At 36.7% G+C, this 15,859-nt stretch overlaps 1 protein-coding gene across 1 annotated transcript in view; it reads left to right on the top strand.

Moving 5' to 3' along the window:
• The window catches only part of LRP1B (LDL receptor related protein 1B), a 2,715,774-nt gene extending 2,715,259 nt beyond the window's left edge, over window positions 1-515 (top strand). The window contains exon 92 of the mRNA XM_053698264.1: window positions 285-515. Coding sequence (XP_053554239.1) covers window positions 285-425 — 141 coding nt within the window. The 3' untranslated portion in view covers window positions 426-515. The remainder of the gene's footprint in view (window positions 1-284) is intronic.
• The last annotated feature ends 15,344 nt before the right edge of the window (window positions 516-15,859 follow it).

Raw genomic sequence — 15,859 nt, 5'->3', positions numbered from 1 at the left:
ATATTCCACAATAAGATTTTTTTCTCATGTTTAAATTCTATTATATTTTTATGCTGTGTTAGTTTTTAAGTTTTGTGGGGTATTTTTTCCCCCAGTTTTTAATATTATGACAGAATGTATCCACTAAAATCCCCCCATACATTTCATCTGAAAAAAATCTGTAGAAACAAAATAGGAATATAATCATATTTCAGCCTCCACAAACTTTTTACTAAAATTATTTTAGCAATCAACAAAAGATGTATTTGTTAAATACTCATTAATACGCTTTTGTTCCTTTGCAGCCAACAAATTACTCCAATCCAGTGTATGCAAAACTATTTGTGGATGGACACAATTGTAGAAATTCTTTAATCAGTATTGAAGAGAGAAAAGAACTTCTTCCAAAGAAAATAGAAAATGTGATACGGGAGACTGTGGCTTAAAATCAGCTGTTCTGTTACCTTTTATACTCTGTATAAATGTATAAAATACGATTACTTTTCTATGTACCAACAGTATTATAATTGTTTTGTCGTCAGCATTACCTCTTTTTTCATTTTTTTTGTTTTGCTGATGACTAAAGACCAACCATTTGTATGGTATTTTTATGAAGAATAAAATGCACTACAGAAAAAAAAATTAAACTAAAATGCTGCTGTTAGGAACACCATTTTATTTGTTTGAAATGATGACAACACTATTTGTTTGTAGTGTATAAATGATAAATGCATTTTATATGAATTTTTTAGGTTCGATATTGTCTTTTCAGTAAGATTCCAAATGATAAATTAGTTTAAAGTGTAAAACTAATAATATGCATTCAAATGTTTAATATATGCCAATTAGAACTTACTTTTGCCCAGTTGATAACCTGCCATAATAAATGCACAGTACATATTTAATTAGACATTTGTTACAAGCGGATAACATATTTTGCAATTAAAATTTACTGGTTCTGAGGCACATTAAGAGGAAGAAAAAATTGCATTTCCTTAGTGATGTCTTATATTCAACTTTTACTTAAAGCTTAGCCGTTGTGCTTTTCAAAACACACATTTTCTTCATTAGATATTCAAGTAACACAGAGAATTAATTTTCTAAAGGAAATGAATCTGCCTTTTACTTTCAGATCTTTTTATGTTCTTTTTCTATTGTTCTGCCAAAACCTGTATTGACCCAACATTCAACAAGACTTAGACTTATGAAATTGCATTTCCTCTATATTTTTCAGTTTGGTTGAATCCTAGATTGTTGCATAGGTTTACAAGGGAAAAAAATATTTTAAAGCCCAGTTTTTCTTGTCTCCATCTACATTTGTTTAAATATAAAGCTTTAATCTTTTTTTTTATATGATAATTACCAATGTCTTTCTCACTAGTATTTAAAATAAATCTTAAAGGAACATGTCCATAATAAGACCGCCTGAAATCAAGAAAACACATTTTTTAACAAATGTAAAATACATTTTCCCAAATCAGACTCCTTTGGTTTAACCAGTTAGGTACTCTCCATAATTCATTGCTGGCAATGATGTGGAGAATTCAAGTATCTTGCAACTTTTATGTCAGAATGTAGGTAGGTAATATAATATTTGCTGTCTTGGACAACAGGAGAAAACAGGATATCCTACCATACATGTATGTGTGTGTGTGTTTTTAATCCACCTATTATCTTCTAAAATGAATAGTCCATAACCTTTTAAACAACTAAGAAACACGAAAGGTCAGGACATAAATAGACAATACAATTCTATCATCACCGTATTGTAAAAAAACAAAAATATAATTAAAATGTTGTTGCAAGTTATTACAGGTATTATAGATTATAAGGGATTGCATTCCTTAATGTAAACTCTGATAACGACTAGAAACAAATTGATGAATTCCATTGTATTTTTTTTCTTTCTTTGTATCTTTCTTTCTTGCTTTCTCATTTTCTCTCTTTCTTTCTTACTTTCTCTCTTTTTTTATCTCCCCCTCTCTCTCTCTCTCTCTCTTTCATTCTTTCTAAAATAACGTTTAGGTTGTTGTACAGTAACAAGTAACATGATTCAATCTGCAACTTATTTTTTTTTCAATATTGTATAACAGATTTACAACAAAAAAAAATAAAATAAAATATTTTTTCTGTAACACTTTGTCAGAAACATGAGCATATTTACAATATGTGTTACACAATATGATTGTAAAAGGCACAAATACTAAATACGTTGAATGCTTCACATGGGCATTTGATTAACCTTTCAATGAAAAGTGCTTTTTTTCCCCATAATGATATTGCCAAATAGAACAATCAATTGCATATTTGCTCGTAAACTCTTTGTACAAATATTATGAAAAGAAAATACTGTTTTATAAGATTTTTGTTGTACAATGTGCATGCATACTACCTATTTCTAAATTGCCATATTGAGGCCTTTATAAAATATGATTTATTATATAAAATTTGTGCAGTTTTGGTTGAACAATGTTATGCATACCATAAACTTTTTTCAGGTTCTGGTTTAAGTAAATTTTTTAGATTTACCAATATTTTTTCATTTAACTTATGGCAGTTGTTTTACTTATCTTTATATAATGAAGTATTTAGTTCTTTATATCAAGTTGAATTATTTAATAAAGTGATAAATATTCAGATAACTGTGATAGGTAATTTGTAAAGCAATGGTGCTTCTTTGATTAAAAACAAAACCTAAATAGTAAAAAACGTAAAACTGACAATCAAATATATCATTGTTTTATGGAAAAAAAACACTGACATAAGACTTTGAGAATATTTGTGTTAATGGTATTTTGAGTAGTGAAAGGGTGTCCTTCCGTATATCATACCCATTAAAGAAAATATCATGTTTTTATATTGAAATTTGCTACTTGTGAATTTAATACTAACTTTCATATTCCTACTTACAGAAAACACTGGAAAACGTATTGCAATATAAAATTGTTTTTAATGTTTCAGTCTATTTCATAAAAAACTGTAAATAAGATTTATATGGGATATTGTTTAGTCACTATGTCTTAGAATTTAAAAATTCTAGTGTACTGCACATTAAGTTGGTTAATACAAATTCAAAATAGAAAAATTAAAACAATAAAGAAAAATAATAGTGAATTACAAGGGCAAGAATGGTGATCCATCTCTATGCTTATAAGATGTTAAAAGAGTAAACAGCATGTTATTGTTTGATTGAAGGTTTGTCATGCATGTCTAATCAGAATATATCCACTACTGAAAACAGTCTATATAGAGGGTAAAATATTGAAATAAACAACCCAAGTACCATCTACCCTTCTTAAAGGGACAGTCTACTCCAGAATTCCTATTGTTTAAAAAGATAAATAATACTATTATTACCCATTCCCCAGTTTTGCATAACCAACATGGTTATATTAATCTAATTTTTATCTCTGTGATTACCTTGTATCTAAGCTTCTGCAGACTGTCCCCATATTTCACTTCTTTTGACAGACTTGAATTTTAGCCAATTAGAACTGATGCATAAATAGCTCCACGAGAGTGAGGACAATGTTATCTATATGGAATACGTGAACTAGTACTGTCTAGCTGTGAAAAACTGTAAAAATTCCCTGAGATAAGAGGCAGTCTCCACAGGCTTAGAAATTAGCATATGGGCCTACCTAGGTTTAGCTTTCAACAAAGAAAACCAAGGGAACAAAGCAAGTTTGATGAAAAAAATAAATTGGAAAGTTTTTTTAAAATTGCATTCCCTATCTGAATTATGAAAGTTTAATTTTGACTAGACTGGCCCTTTAACAGAAATACATCTCATATATCAATTTTCACAAATACTTTAACAATAGTTACAGATCCTGGTGAGATGTGTAAATAATTTGTATTGTCTACTGTGTAATTCCTTTAAATAAGGGTCAACCACAATTTGTTACTCATAAGGCCAGTAGCTAATGACAGGATAAAACATGGTTTACCTTACATAATTGCACTTATAATTGCGCTATATTTTAGGGAAATAATAAAGACTTTGTAGGTAAGAGTAAAAAATGTAGTAGCTATTAACTCCAAAATATAAAGGTGCAGAAAACGTTTTTTTTTATTTCATAGAGTAAGACATAGTCTTCTTATATGCTAAGTAAAAGATATGCCCTAAAATATTTTTTGCAGGAGCAGAGAATTCCCACATGATAACATCAGAAATATTTACTTTGATGTTTTGGTTTTTTTTCAACAAAAACAATCTTCAACATTTACAGTATCGGTAAGGGCTTTCTGACTCTTACCTAAGCACTGTATGTGCCATGATAAACAAATATTCCAGGGTTATGCTGATAAAGCTGTTAGCACAGATGTATCTCTTGATTGCACTGAAGACAGAAAGCTGAGTACAGGAGTTAGTGCAGGAATGCGCTATGTGTATCTTGGTGCCTGACGAATCCTTGAAAGGGCACAAACTTTAGTGAGAAGGAGGTGCTGAGAAAGATGCTTATAATATTAGCCATCTCTGCTACATCCATGCTAGCTTGGTTATTAAAAAGATAAAAAGGGATTTACATTGCTGGAATCAAGTCTGTTGAAAATACTTGCTAATCACAAAGAGGCCCGTGGTCATCACCAGAAAAGCTGAGCCAGGTAAAAAGCACAAGGAGTATTCCGGAGAGTAGTAAGCTGCATAACAACATACCTTCATATCTGAGAAGAATTTTACAATAAATATTGAAACTTTATTTTGTCAAATCACCAAATTATTTAATGCTTTTTTTCTTTTTTTACTTTTTCCCTGTCCCCCAGAACAAAAGAACCCTTGATAACCAATCACAAACTAATACTCAGATATTGCATGGATTCTGTTTGCACATGTGCAGTTAAGGAAAGAGACCAGTGTAGCCTGACCTTATATTCCCTTAAAGTGGTTTAGCACCAATTTAGGGCTAGCAAAAGGGAAAAAACAAAACAAAACTGCACTTAGGCGTTTTTGGAGTCATAAGTCGGTGGCTGTGGGGTGTTAGAAAATAAAAACAGCAGTGAAAAGTGCCTTTACATTGTGGTCTATGAGAACTGTGTGTTTCCTGTAAAAATATATGTATTTTCTTATTTACATATATATTTATGGGTTAATATGTGTATTTATGTACATTTGCTGCCTATTGCTGCATGACTTAACCCCTTTGCTGCGTTAGTTCTCATGTTGTGTCTCACGGCATGAGAATGATACTCCCATTAGAGCCTATGGAAGCATACTCTCTTGAGCGCAATGCTTCCATGCAATGCAAACCCAAGGCCACATTTACATTGCACCTCTCCTGTAATACCATCTTATTTAGGGCAAGATTACGAGTGGAGCACAAATCATTGGGTTCCACTTGTATTATGAGTTGAAAGTAAACTATTTTTGCTCGCACACTAACACAATGAATACAAAAATCCAAAGTTAGAATATCATAGTTAGAATAGCGAAGCCTCAGCAACCGGAAGCTCCAGGGAGAAAACAGGTCCGGGCCCTCAATTGTTTAAACAATACCTGAGAACGTAACACCCCGTCTGATATGAAAAACCAGACCACAGGGGATATCAATTAATATCTAGATCAACCCGGATAACGAGAATAAATCGCAAGGACAAGTCCCTAGCCTTAAAAACAGCCAACTGCTCAAGACAGCAGAAAGACCCTAAGCCCCCCAACCCTCCACTACGTGGGGAAGGGAACTCTGGGATCCGATAACACCAGACCAAGAGAGAGAGAGATGCAGCGGAAACACAACTGACCCAGTCATCTAGATTGAAGGCTATAAGGACTGAGCCAATCCTTCCCGCCTCAGGGACCCACAGGTCCTCTGGAATGCTTAGTTGAAAACTGTAAAATAATGATAACATAAGCAATCTGCGCCTCGACTGGACCAGCCAAGCAGAACAGCGCCATGTGTCTGAACAGCCCCAAGACAGACCCAAACCCAACAGGACCAGCCTGCAACCAGGGTCCTAACCGTCAAGCTCCATAAATCCTCCCTCAGAGGTGAAGAATGGAAAACAGACAACCATAGGACTAACATGCCTCCAAAAACACTTCCACAGAAGTAACAGAGAGTATTGATCCCAGTTTAAGATTCCTGAAGAAAACAAATAAACAAAATAAAAGAAATCCTAATCGCAGGATCAGCCAAATGGAGCCCTACTCTTCCAAACAAACTGGAAAGGATCTCAATAAGAACAGTCAGGAGATTACATCATCCCCACATGTCTAATGAGGTGCACCATTCGAAGAAGCAAACTGAAAATTCCCGTATCCGTTAAGGATAGCGTCATTTAATAACTGAAAAACATGTCTGAGTAAGACATGAAGGTGCACAACTCTTGAAAGGCACAACACTCAAGGACAGCTACACCCACAGTGAACTATACAATCCCTCCACAAGGTGGTAGATCCGGGACACAATTACGCATAAACATCTGCAGATGAATAATCGCCAAGAATATGTTTAAGCGAAAATGTTTTGCAACCTCCGGTGGGAACAAGCTGCCCTGCATGGAGGAATAATCACAATCTGGATTACCCACATGTGTAGAAGTATGAAGCGGTAGGGAACTCGCCTCTTGGAGGACAGGACCCCCAGAGGCGGATGGCTCAGCTGTCCCTTGAGTCCCCGAGCCCAAGGAACAAGGCGCTCTAATATGGCACACCAAACATAACTGATTGACATGTGTCAATGAGGCCAATCTGGATTCTTCACGGATGAAAAATCTGAAATTAGAACAGTCTCAGTATCAGAATCCTCCATAACTGAGTCTGAAATTTGAACAGTCTCAGCATCAGAATTCTCCATAACTGGATAGAGAATTATGCCAATATAGTCTATAAGACAATAAAAAATGTCTCCTGACACTCACAATGGCTAGGGCACTCACCACCTCCTATGAACCAGACCCCTGCAAACTAGAATTTCTCCGTCGCCACACAGTCAGGAATGCGAAAATGGAGGATGGAACATAATCACGCCCGGCCAGAAGGTGAACTGTATAGTCCAAAAAAAGCACGCCCAACCATAAGGTCGGATCACTTCCAAAGGCCCTTATGTTCCAAACCATGAGCCCATTTAACACTACACATAAGCAGGTTAATCACATAAAACACATGATTAAAAAAAACCCTGTTCGATAACCCCCCTCAGGAGAAATTAACCCTCGATTCCAAGATACTAAATGGAGACTCACTGAGACCGTTATGTTAAGTTAGTCCTGCAAGGTGGTAGCCTCTCAGGAAAACATCTGTATTACAGCACATTCACGAAAAGAAAATGGAACAATCTCACCGGAATCTACGCCATGGATCAGGAATACGTCAAATGTGACGGATAGTAGCATTGCCTCTGCCATGGACTTTAGAGAATAAAGCAGGCAGTGGAGTGAAGTTCGACAATGGCGATTGCTTGAGGGGCTTTTAACATGAGTCGGGATGGTTTCACAGGAAGAATCTTCCTGCATCTCCGGACTCTAACTTGCATCCAAACCCTCACTGAGAGACTGACAGGGTTACCTAAAACTCCTGTCCCATGTCGAAGAGTACTACCCTCCATAAGATACAATTACATTCTGACACTTCTCTGCCAACCTCCTGGGACAAAAGGCAAAGAATGACTGGGGGATGAGGGAAGTGGGAGGAGTATTTAAGCATTGGCTGGGGTGTCTTTCCCTCCTCCTGGTGGCCAGGTTCTTATTTCCCAAAAGTAATGAATGCAGCTGTAGACTCTTTCCATTTAAGAAGAAAATCTGAATATTTAAAATGCAATTGTTCTGCACATAGCATAAATAAATATTTCTACATATATCTGATGTTTTTTTGGTACAATATCTATCTATCTATCTATCATCTATCTATCTATCTATCTATCTATCTATCTATACACACATATATATATATATATATATATATATATATATATATATATATATATATATATATATATATAGTGAAACGAAGAAAGGTCCAGACAGGGAGCTCAAAGCAAAGGTGAATATTTATTGACAATACAGTATAAAAGCTTCTAAGATTATTGTTACTGGGCAAATGGCTATGATTAGCAGCAGAAAAGGGGCTGGGGTGGGCGTCTGATGCGTTTCAGCTCCTTGGGAGCCTTAATCATAGACAGAATACTGCCCTAATGCCCTATTCTGACTGATATAGACTATGCTAACTTACTATTGGATAACCTGACCTGCCTATGTTACTAGTGGGCGTGTACCTGCTCTGGAGAACTACCTGTGTAAAGTTAAATGCCTTATGCTACAGAATAGTAATTCTCTGACTTATTTGCTTTTTTGTATGTATTTAGCCATGTTGGTACCCTATTCACCATAAACTAATAGATTAATAGATGAATAAGTGAAGGAAAAAGATGCGTAGACTAATCTAATAATTGAATTTCTATATTCTTATATTTAATAGTAACTACTAATCTAATCACATTGTATGATAGATATTGACAAAATCTTCTTGGTAATCATACATTTTTGCTACTAATTGTAGATAATAGCAACTGTGTCTTGTTCAACTCTCACTAATTCTAAGTTGGTGAACAGTGGGTAATGTGCTAAGTACTGGGTACATATTTCAGTAACCTTAAAGTGGTTCTTAGTTGGTAAACGGGAGGACATGTAACCAATCACAACAACAATTGTATTATTGGATTCTATCCTTTTAGCTATACTAGCTTTATCTTTTGCAAATCCAAATTTTATAATGTCATAATGTAGTAATGCCCTCCAATTGATCAACTCTGGTTCCTGATTTAAATAAACTAAATTGAAACAAACTAACTCAACTGAATGAATGCAAAAGAAAGTACGTGTATTTACATTTGTATATTTTAATACTTTAATACAGATAGTGACTTTACTCAATTACTTATTTGGAGATTATATTATATTAGAAGACAGGTAAGGAGCAATCCGTTACCAGTGATTGATCAGATCCGTCTCAATGTTTAGACCGGATGGTTGCCGACTGCCTAGGGTGAAGATCCAGAACACCTCTTTGGCAAGGAGGTCCTTCGATCTATCTCCAACTCTAGGCTTCCTTTTTATCTGATCAATTACAGTCCAGGTGAATGTGCTTATATCTTTGTTATGCTCATCCACAAAGTGTTTGGAGGCTCCAGTAGGTGTTATGCCCCTTTCGATGTCATTTAGGTGAGCACGAATCCTCTCCCTGGCTTCACGGGAGGTGCACCCTATGTATTGCTTCTGGCATAGGCTGCATGTAATCATATAGATCACAAAAGTCGATCTACAATTTGTACATTGTGATAATGAGTACACTTTTTGTGTAGCCAGGGATTGGAAAAATTTACCAGTGGTGACATACCCGCAAGCCTTGCAGGTACTGTTACCACATTTATAATGCCCCTTCTGTGACAACCAACTGCTTTGTGGTCTCGATTTCTTGAGCATTGATGGCGAAATTTGATTACCGATGGTTGTATTTCGTCTTGCTAATCTCAAGGAGAGAATTCCTATTGAGATGTTTGACATCGTCTAGTGCTTTGTGTACCACATTGGTGTCATATCCACGCTCCAACAACCTCTTGGTTAGTATTTCACTTTCTGCCAGAAAGCTATCATCCTCTGAGCAGTTGCGCCGAATTCGCAAAAATTGCCCTTTGGCTATTCCATAGCTGGTATGCGGAGGATGATTGCTTCTGGCATGCAAGTAGGTGTTAGACGAAATTGGTTTGACATATAATGAGGTGCTTACTCTGTTTTCCCCTGGAAGTCCAGTTAGAACTAGATCCAAGAATGGAAGCTCATTCTTCTCAAAAGTGAAGGTGAATTGTAATCCAACTTCATTGTTATTGAGATAGTTAACGAACATTTCACTGTCTGATTGTGTACCAGACCACACAAATAGGAGATCATCGATATACCTTTTATATCCGATAATAGATCCAAAAAATGGATTTTGATCGCTGTAGATGTATTGGTGCTCCCAGCAGCCCATGAAGATGTTTGCATAGGCTGGGGCAAATTTGGCCCCCATGGCCGTGCCTCTCTTTTGTAGGTAATGATCACCCAAGAATTCGAAATAATTGTGTGTCAGTGAAAATTTCAATACTTGAAGAATATAGCTTTTCAGGTTAGCCGAGTAATCACTGAATGTGTCAAGCATATATCGGGTGGAAAATAGGCCTTGTTCATGTGGGATGGCCGAATACAGCCCCACCACATCAATGGCCAGCCATGACATGTGATCATCCCATTCGCAAGTGCTCAATATATTTAATAGGTGTTTAGTGTCCCTTAGAAAAGACGGTAGTTTGTACACCAGTGGTTGCAATAGTGATTCGAGCCAATTGCCCAAATTCTCAAGAAGTGACCCTATTCCTGAAACTATGGGCCGTCCTTTCACCTCCTCCAAGGACTTGTGTACCTTGGGGAGGTGATGGAATATCGGTACCACAGGATGTTTAGTATTCAGGAAATCAAAGGTATCATCATCAATTAAGCCTTGATGCCTGCCATCATCTAGCAGGTCTAATAGTAGCGCTCCAAAAAGCCGTGTGGGGTCCCCCGGTAACTTTTCATAGACCTCATGGTCCTGAAGTTGTCTTTGTGCCTCGGAAATATAATATTTACGGTCCAACACAACGACAGAGCCCCCTTTGTCGGACTGCTTCACTATGATGTCTTCTCTGTTCCGTAGTTTATTCAAAGCCAGTCTCTGTCCCCTTGTCAGGTTGCTTTTTGTTACCTTTTGTTCCCGATCTAGTCTAACTAGATCTTCCTCCATACATCGTTGAAACGACTCTAGAGCAGTACCCCTACATTGAGTAGGGTAAAAGACTGACTTGGGCTTGAAGCCTTTATGAAAATCAATAGTCGCTTCCTCACACAAGCCTTCCCTCTCCAATGTATAGAGGCTTAAGAAGTCACTAGCCTCTGTTATGTTGAAATAATCATGTTGCGGAGTAGTGTCTGGAGCTATGGTACCTATATCTTCAGTGGGGTTGATTCTATAAAACTTATTTAATGTGAGACTGCGGATGAACCTGTTCAAATCTAGCAGTGTATTGAAGACATTAAATTTAGTGGATGGTACAAAATTAAGGCCTAAGCTGAGCACTTCTTCCTCTGGTTTGGTTAGTGGGACACTAGATAAATTGATCACATTTGATCCCTGTATCTGTTGCCTTGTCTGCCTCTCCTTAATTTGTATTGTTCCCTCTGTTGGCCCTGTCTGAGTATTCCTCTTCCTCCTCCTTCTTCTTGGCCTTGTGCCACTTGAAAAACCTGCTGGCCTACTTTAGGATCCACCTTAGGGGTAACTTGTGCCTTTTTATATTTGTTACCCCTAGGTGGCTTTGGAGGATCTGAGTGATTGGTATGAGCTAGTGCACCTATTGGCTCATATATTTGTGTGGAAGGTGTAGTATCAGGAAGTGGAATATTTGCATGGGTCAACTGGGGAATTGGAGAGGCTGTATGGGTTGTGACCACTGTCATCTGGCTGGATGCTCCCCCGTCATCTTCTGAGGACTGTTCGCTGGTCATGAAATTGACAAAGTCCTGCAAATCATCGTCCTCATTTGACTCAGGGTCAGTATCAGAGAAAGAAACTCGCTTTAGAGGCTTATTATCTCCTTTTCCCTGGAGCATCTTTTTGTTTCCCTGTTTTCTTCTTGGGAATTTCCTTGATTTCCAGTTGTATACTCTGTGATTCTTATAGTCCTCTGAATCTCTGGTGTATTTCTTATATTTAATAGTATCTAATTCCTTCTTTGCTTTATCCACCGTGGATTCTAAGATTCCATCTAATTTAGGATAATCGGGATGATCCATAAATGTATTAAGGTCCCTCTGTACTTCTTCTATATGTTCTCTTGCTTCAGTCAGTTTTTTATCTTTATGTTGTATAATGAGTGCCATCAGTCGGAGAGAGCATTCTGATAGAATTACATTCCATTCCAGAATGAACTTATCATCTGGAATCAAAAAGGTAGGATATTTCCTCAAGCGTAAGCCCCTAGGAATCATGGCTAGGGACATATATTTCTCTAATGAGCGTTTGTCCCACCATAATTTGTATTCACTAAGCAGGGCCCTCTCCATAGACATAAAGGCATCACTAATATCAATCACGTCCAGTTTATTCTCAAAAGTCTCTTCTAAGGAAGGTCTGTTACCCTCAAAGTTAGCAATCGTCTGTATTGAATAGAAATGTTGAGCCATTTGCCTAATTGTTAATATAATCTATTATGGAAGCTTTTATACAAATTATAATTGTGCTTATTTATCACTATCTCAACAGTATAAGCAAACAATAAATGTCCATGTAACAACATGTAAGGGTTTCCTGTGGCGTTGTAAAAGCAATAAGTAATATTACTGGATCCTGCCTGGTGACTGCTGTGAGTGATTACTTGTAATGAAAATAGAGAGCTAGAAGATTCAGTCTCATACGGGTAGGTCCTGGTTACTTTATTTCAACTTGGGTATGCAGGCTCTTGTTGGAGTACATTGTGGACATTGATCAGTGAAACAGTGAAACAGTGTGGTGGCAAAAATACTATTGTGGGTTGTGTACCGAACAGACCTATACGGATTAACTATTCAAACTTTAATAAAAATTCAGCCTTATAAAGCATAGAAAATTGTGTATAAGTATCCGTATTGTGCGGTACCTGCCAACCCGGTATGTGCCCCACTCCTGTTTCTTCTCCCGGATCTGTCCACTGGTACGCTGTTTTCTCCCGGCTCTGTGAGCCCTCAGCGTGTGCTTGCAGCGTGTATCCTCCGTCTGCTGCTGATGACGTCACTCCCTAGTCTCAGCATGCCCGTGTAGTCCAAACAGCACTCGCGTCCCAAGAGTCTTGTTGCCAGAGGAAAGGAAAGGAATTCACTGCCAAGCTTTGTCCGTAATAGCGATCTCCATCACTGTGAAACTGTAGTGAAACGAAGAAAGGTCCAGACAGGGAGCTCAAAGCAAAGGTGAATATTTATTGACAATACAGTATAAAAGCTTCTAAGATTATTGTTACTGGGCAAATGGCTATGATTAGCAGCAGAAAAGGGGCTGGGGTGGGCGTCTGACGCGTTTCAGCACCTTGGGAGCCTTAATCATAGACAGAATACTGCCCTAATGCCCTATTCTGACTGATATAGACTATGCTAACTTACTATTGGATAACCTGACCTGCCTATGTTACTAGTGGGCGTGTATCTGCTCTGGAGAACTACCTGTGTAAAGTTAAATGCCTTATGCTACAGAATAGTAATTCTCTGACTTATTTGCTTTTTTGTATGTATTTAGCCATGTTGGTACACTATTCACCATAAACTAATAGATTAATAGATAAATAAGTGAAGAAAAAAGATGTGTAGACTAATCTAATAATTGAATTTCTATATTCTTATATTTAATAGTAACTACTAATCTAATCACATTGTATGATATATATTGACAAAATCTTGTTGGTAATCATACATTTTTGCTACTAATTGTAGATAATAGCAACTGTGTCTTGTTCAACTCTCACTAATTCTAAGTTGGTGAACAGTGGGTAATGTGCTAAGTACTGGGTACATATTTCAGTAACCTTAAAGTGGTTCTTAGTTGGTAAACGGGAGGACATGTAACCAATCACAACAACAATTGTATTATTGGATTCTATCCTTTTAGCTATACTAGCTTTATCTTTTGCAAATCCAAATTTTATAATGTCATAATGTAGTAATGCCCTCCAATTGATCAACTCTGGTTCCTGATTTAAATAAACTAAATTGAAACAAACTAACTCAACCGAATGAATGCAAAAGAAAGTACGTGTATTTACATTTGTATATTTTAATACTTTAATACAGATAGTGACTTTACTCAATTACTTATTTGGAGATTATATTATATTAGAAGACAGGTAAGTAGCAATCCGTTACCAGTGATTGATCAGATCCATCTCAATGTTTAGACCGGATGGTTGCCGACTGCCTAGGGTGAAGATCCAGAACACCTCTTTGGCAAGGAGGTCCTTCGATCTATCTCCACCTCTAGGCTTCCTTTTTATCTGATCAATTACAGTCCAGGTGAATGTGCTTATATCTTTGTTATGCTCATCCACAAAGTGTTTGGAGGCTCCAGTAGGTGTTATGCCCCTTTCGATGTCATTTAGGTGAGCACGAATCCTCTCCCTGGCTTCACGGGAGGTGCACCCTATGTATTGCTTCTGGCATAGGCTGCATGTAATCATATAGATCACAAAAGTCGATCTACAATTTGTATATTGTGATAATGAGTACACTTTTTGTGTAGCCAGGGATTGGAAAAATTTACCAGTGGTGACATACCCGCAAGCCTTGCAGGTACTGTTACCACATTTATAATGCCCCTTCTGTGACAACCAACTGCTTTGTGGTCTCGATTTCTTGAGCATTGATGGCGAAATTTGATTACCGATGGTTGTATTTCGTCTTGCTACGCAAAAACAACCATTCTTGATATCCTCTTTTAGAAAATCATCTCCCAACAAAATTGGCAAGTTTTTGCGCAATATTTTGCAGATAGAGTAGTATTGGGGACTATAGGTAGTCACAAAGGTAGGCTTCTGTCTTGCTTCCTTTGTTACTGTTCTAATCTCAAGGAGAGAATTCCTATTGAGATGTTTGACATCGTCTATATACACACACACATATATACAGTATATATTTATATGTACAGTATATACATGATTATATATAGGTATTAGGTATAGATATACACAGATATATATATATATATATATATATATATATATATATATATATATATATATATATATATATATATAGGAATATCTATTTAGAAATACATAAAACATATTCCTCTATGTGCATAACATTGGAATCGGAAACATTTACAGTAAATACATAGTTAAAACCTTTATGAAAAATTTATATTGCAAAAATATGCTTTTTATATGTTTTTATTTACTTAACGGCAAAGGGCTCCAATGTACTTATATATATATTTATATATGTCTATATTTGTATACATATATTAATACATATCTACACACACACACACACATATATATATATATAGTCATGGCCAAAAATATTGGCACCCCTGCATTTCTGTCAGATAATGCACAAGTTCACTCAGAAAATTGTTGCAATTACAAATGTTTAGGCATTCTCATGTTTATTTCTTTTGTTTGTATTGGTATGCAACAAAAAAGTGGAGAAAAAAAAGCCAAATCTGACACATTCCACGGAATACTTCATAAATTGACTGGGCAAAATTAATGGCACCCTTAATTTAATATTTGGTAGCACACCCCTTGGTAAAAAAATAACTGAAATCAATCGATTCCTTTAACAATCAATGAGTTTCTTACACCTCTCTACTGGAATTTTGGACCACTCTTCTTTTGCCAACTGCTCCAGGTCTCTCAGATTTTAAGGGTTCATTTTCCCAACTGCTGTTTTGAGATCTCTCCACCTTGATTCGGGCCACTTCCAAAATTTTACACAGCCTTAGGAGAGATAGCGTAGACCATAAGAGCCGTTAAGCCTTTGGTGCTTACCGGCTCTTATGGTCTACGCTTTCTCTTCTAAGGCTTTCTAAAATTTTGATCCAGACGATGCCTGTGGTGGCGAGTGGAGGAGGACCGAATCAAGGCAGCTGAAAAGACCAAGAAGTTTTATCCTATTCTCTGTGTAAGTATGGGTGTACTTTTTGTTTGAAATAGCTGTGATATCTACCTAAGAAGCCGCTTCTTTATTCATTTTCGTAGGCGGCTCATTTGCCTAGACGGCTCATGACCCAAGCTACTCCTTTGGGAAAACGTATTTGGAGGCTACTGGGGCTTATTTAATTTTGAAGAATGACGGCTTTCAGGACATTTCAACTTAGAAATAGTGGACTGAGTTCTATCAATTT

This window comes from Bombina bombina, chromosome 1 (genome assembly GCF_027579735.1).
Source record: "Bombina bombina isolate aBomBom1 chromosome 1, aBomBom1.pri, whole genome shotgun sequence".
Taxonomy (NCBI): domain Eukaryota; kingdom Metazoa; phylum Chordata; class Amphibia; order Anura; family Bombinatoridae; genus Bombina; species Bombina bombina.
Note: the sequence above shows the minus strand (reverse complement) of the source record. Positions and strands in the feature narration are given on the sequence as shown.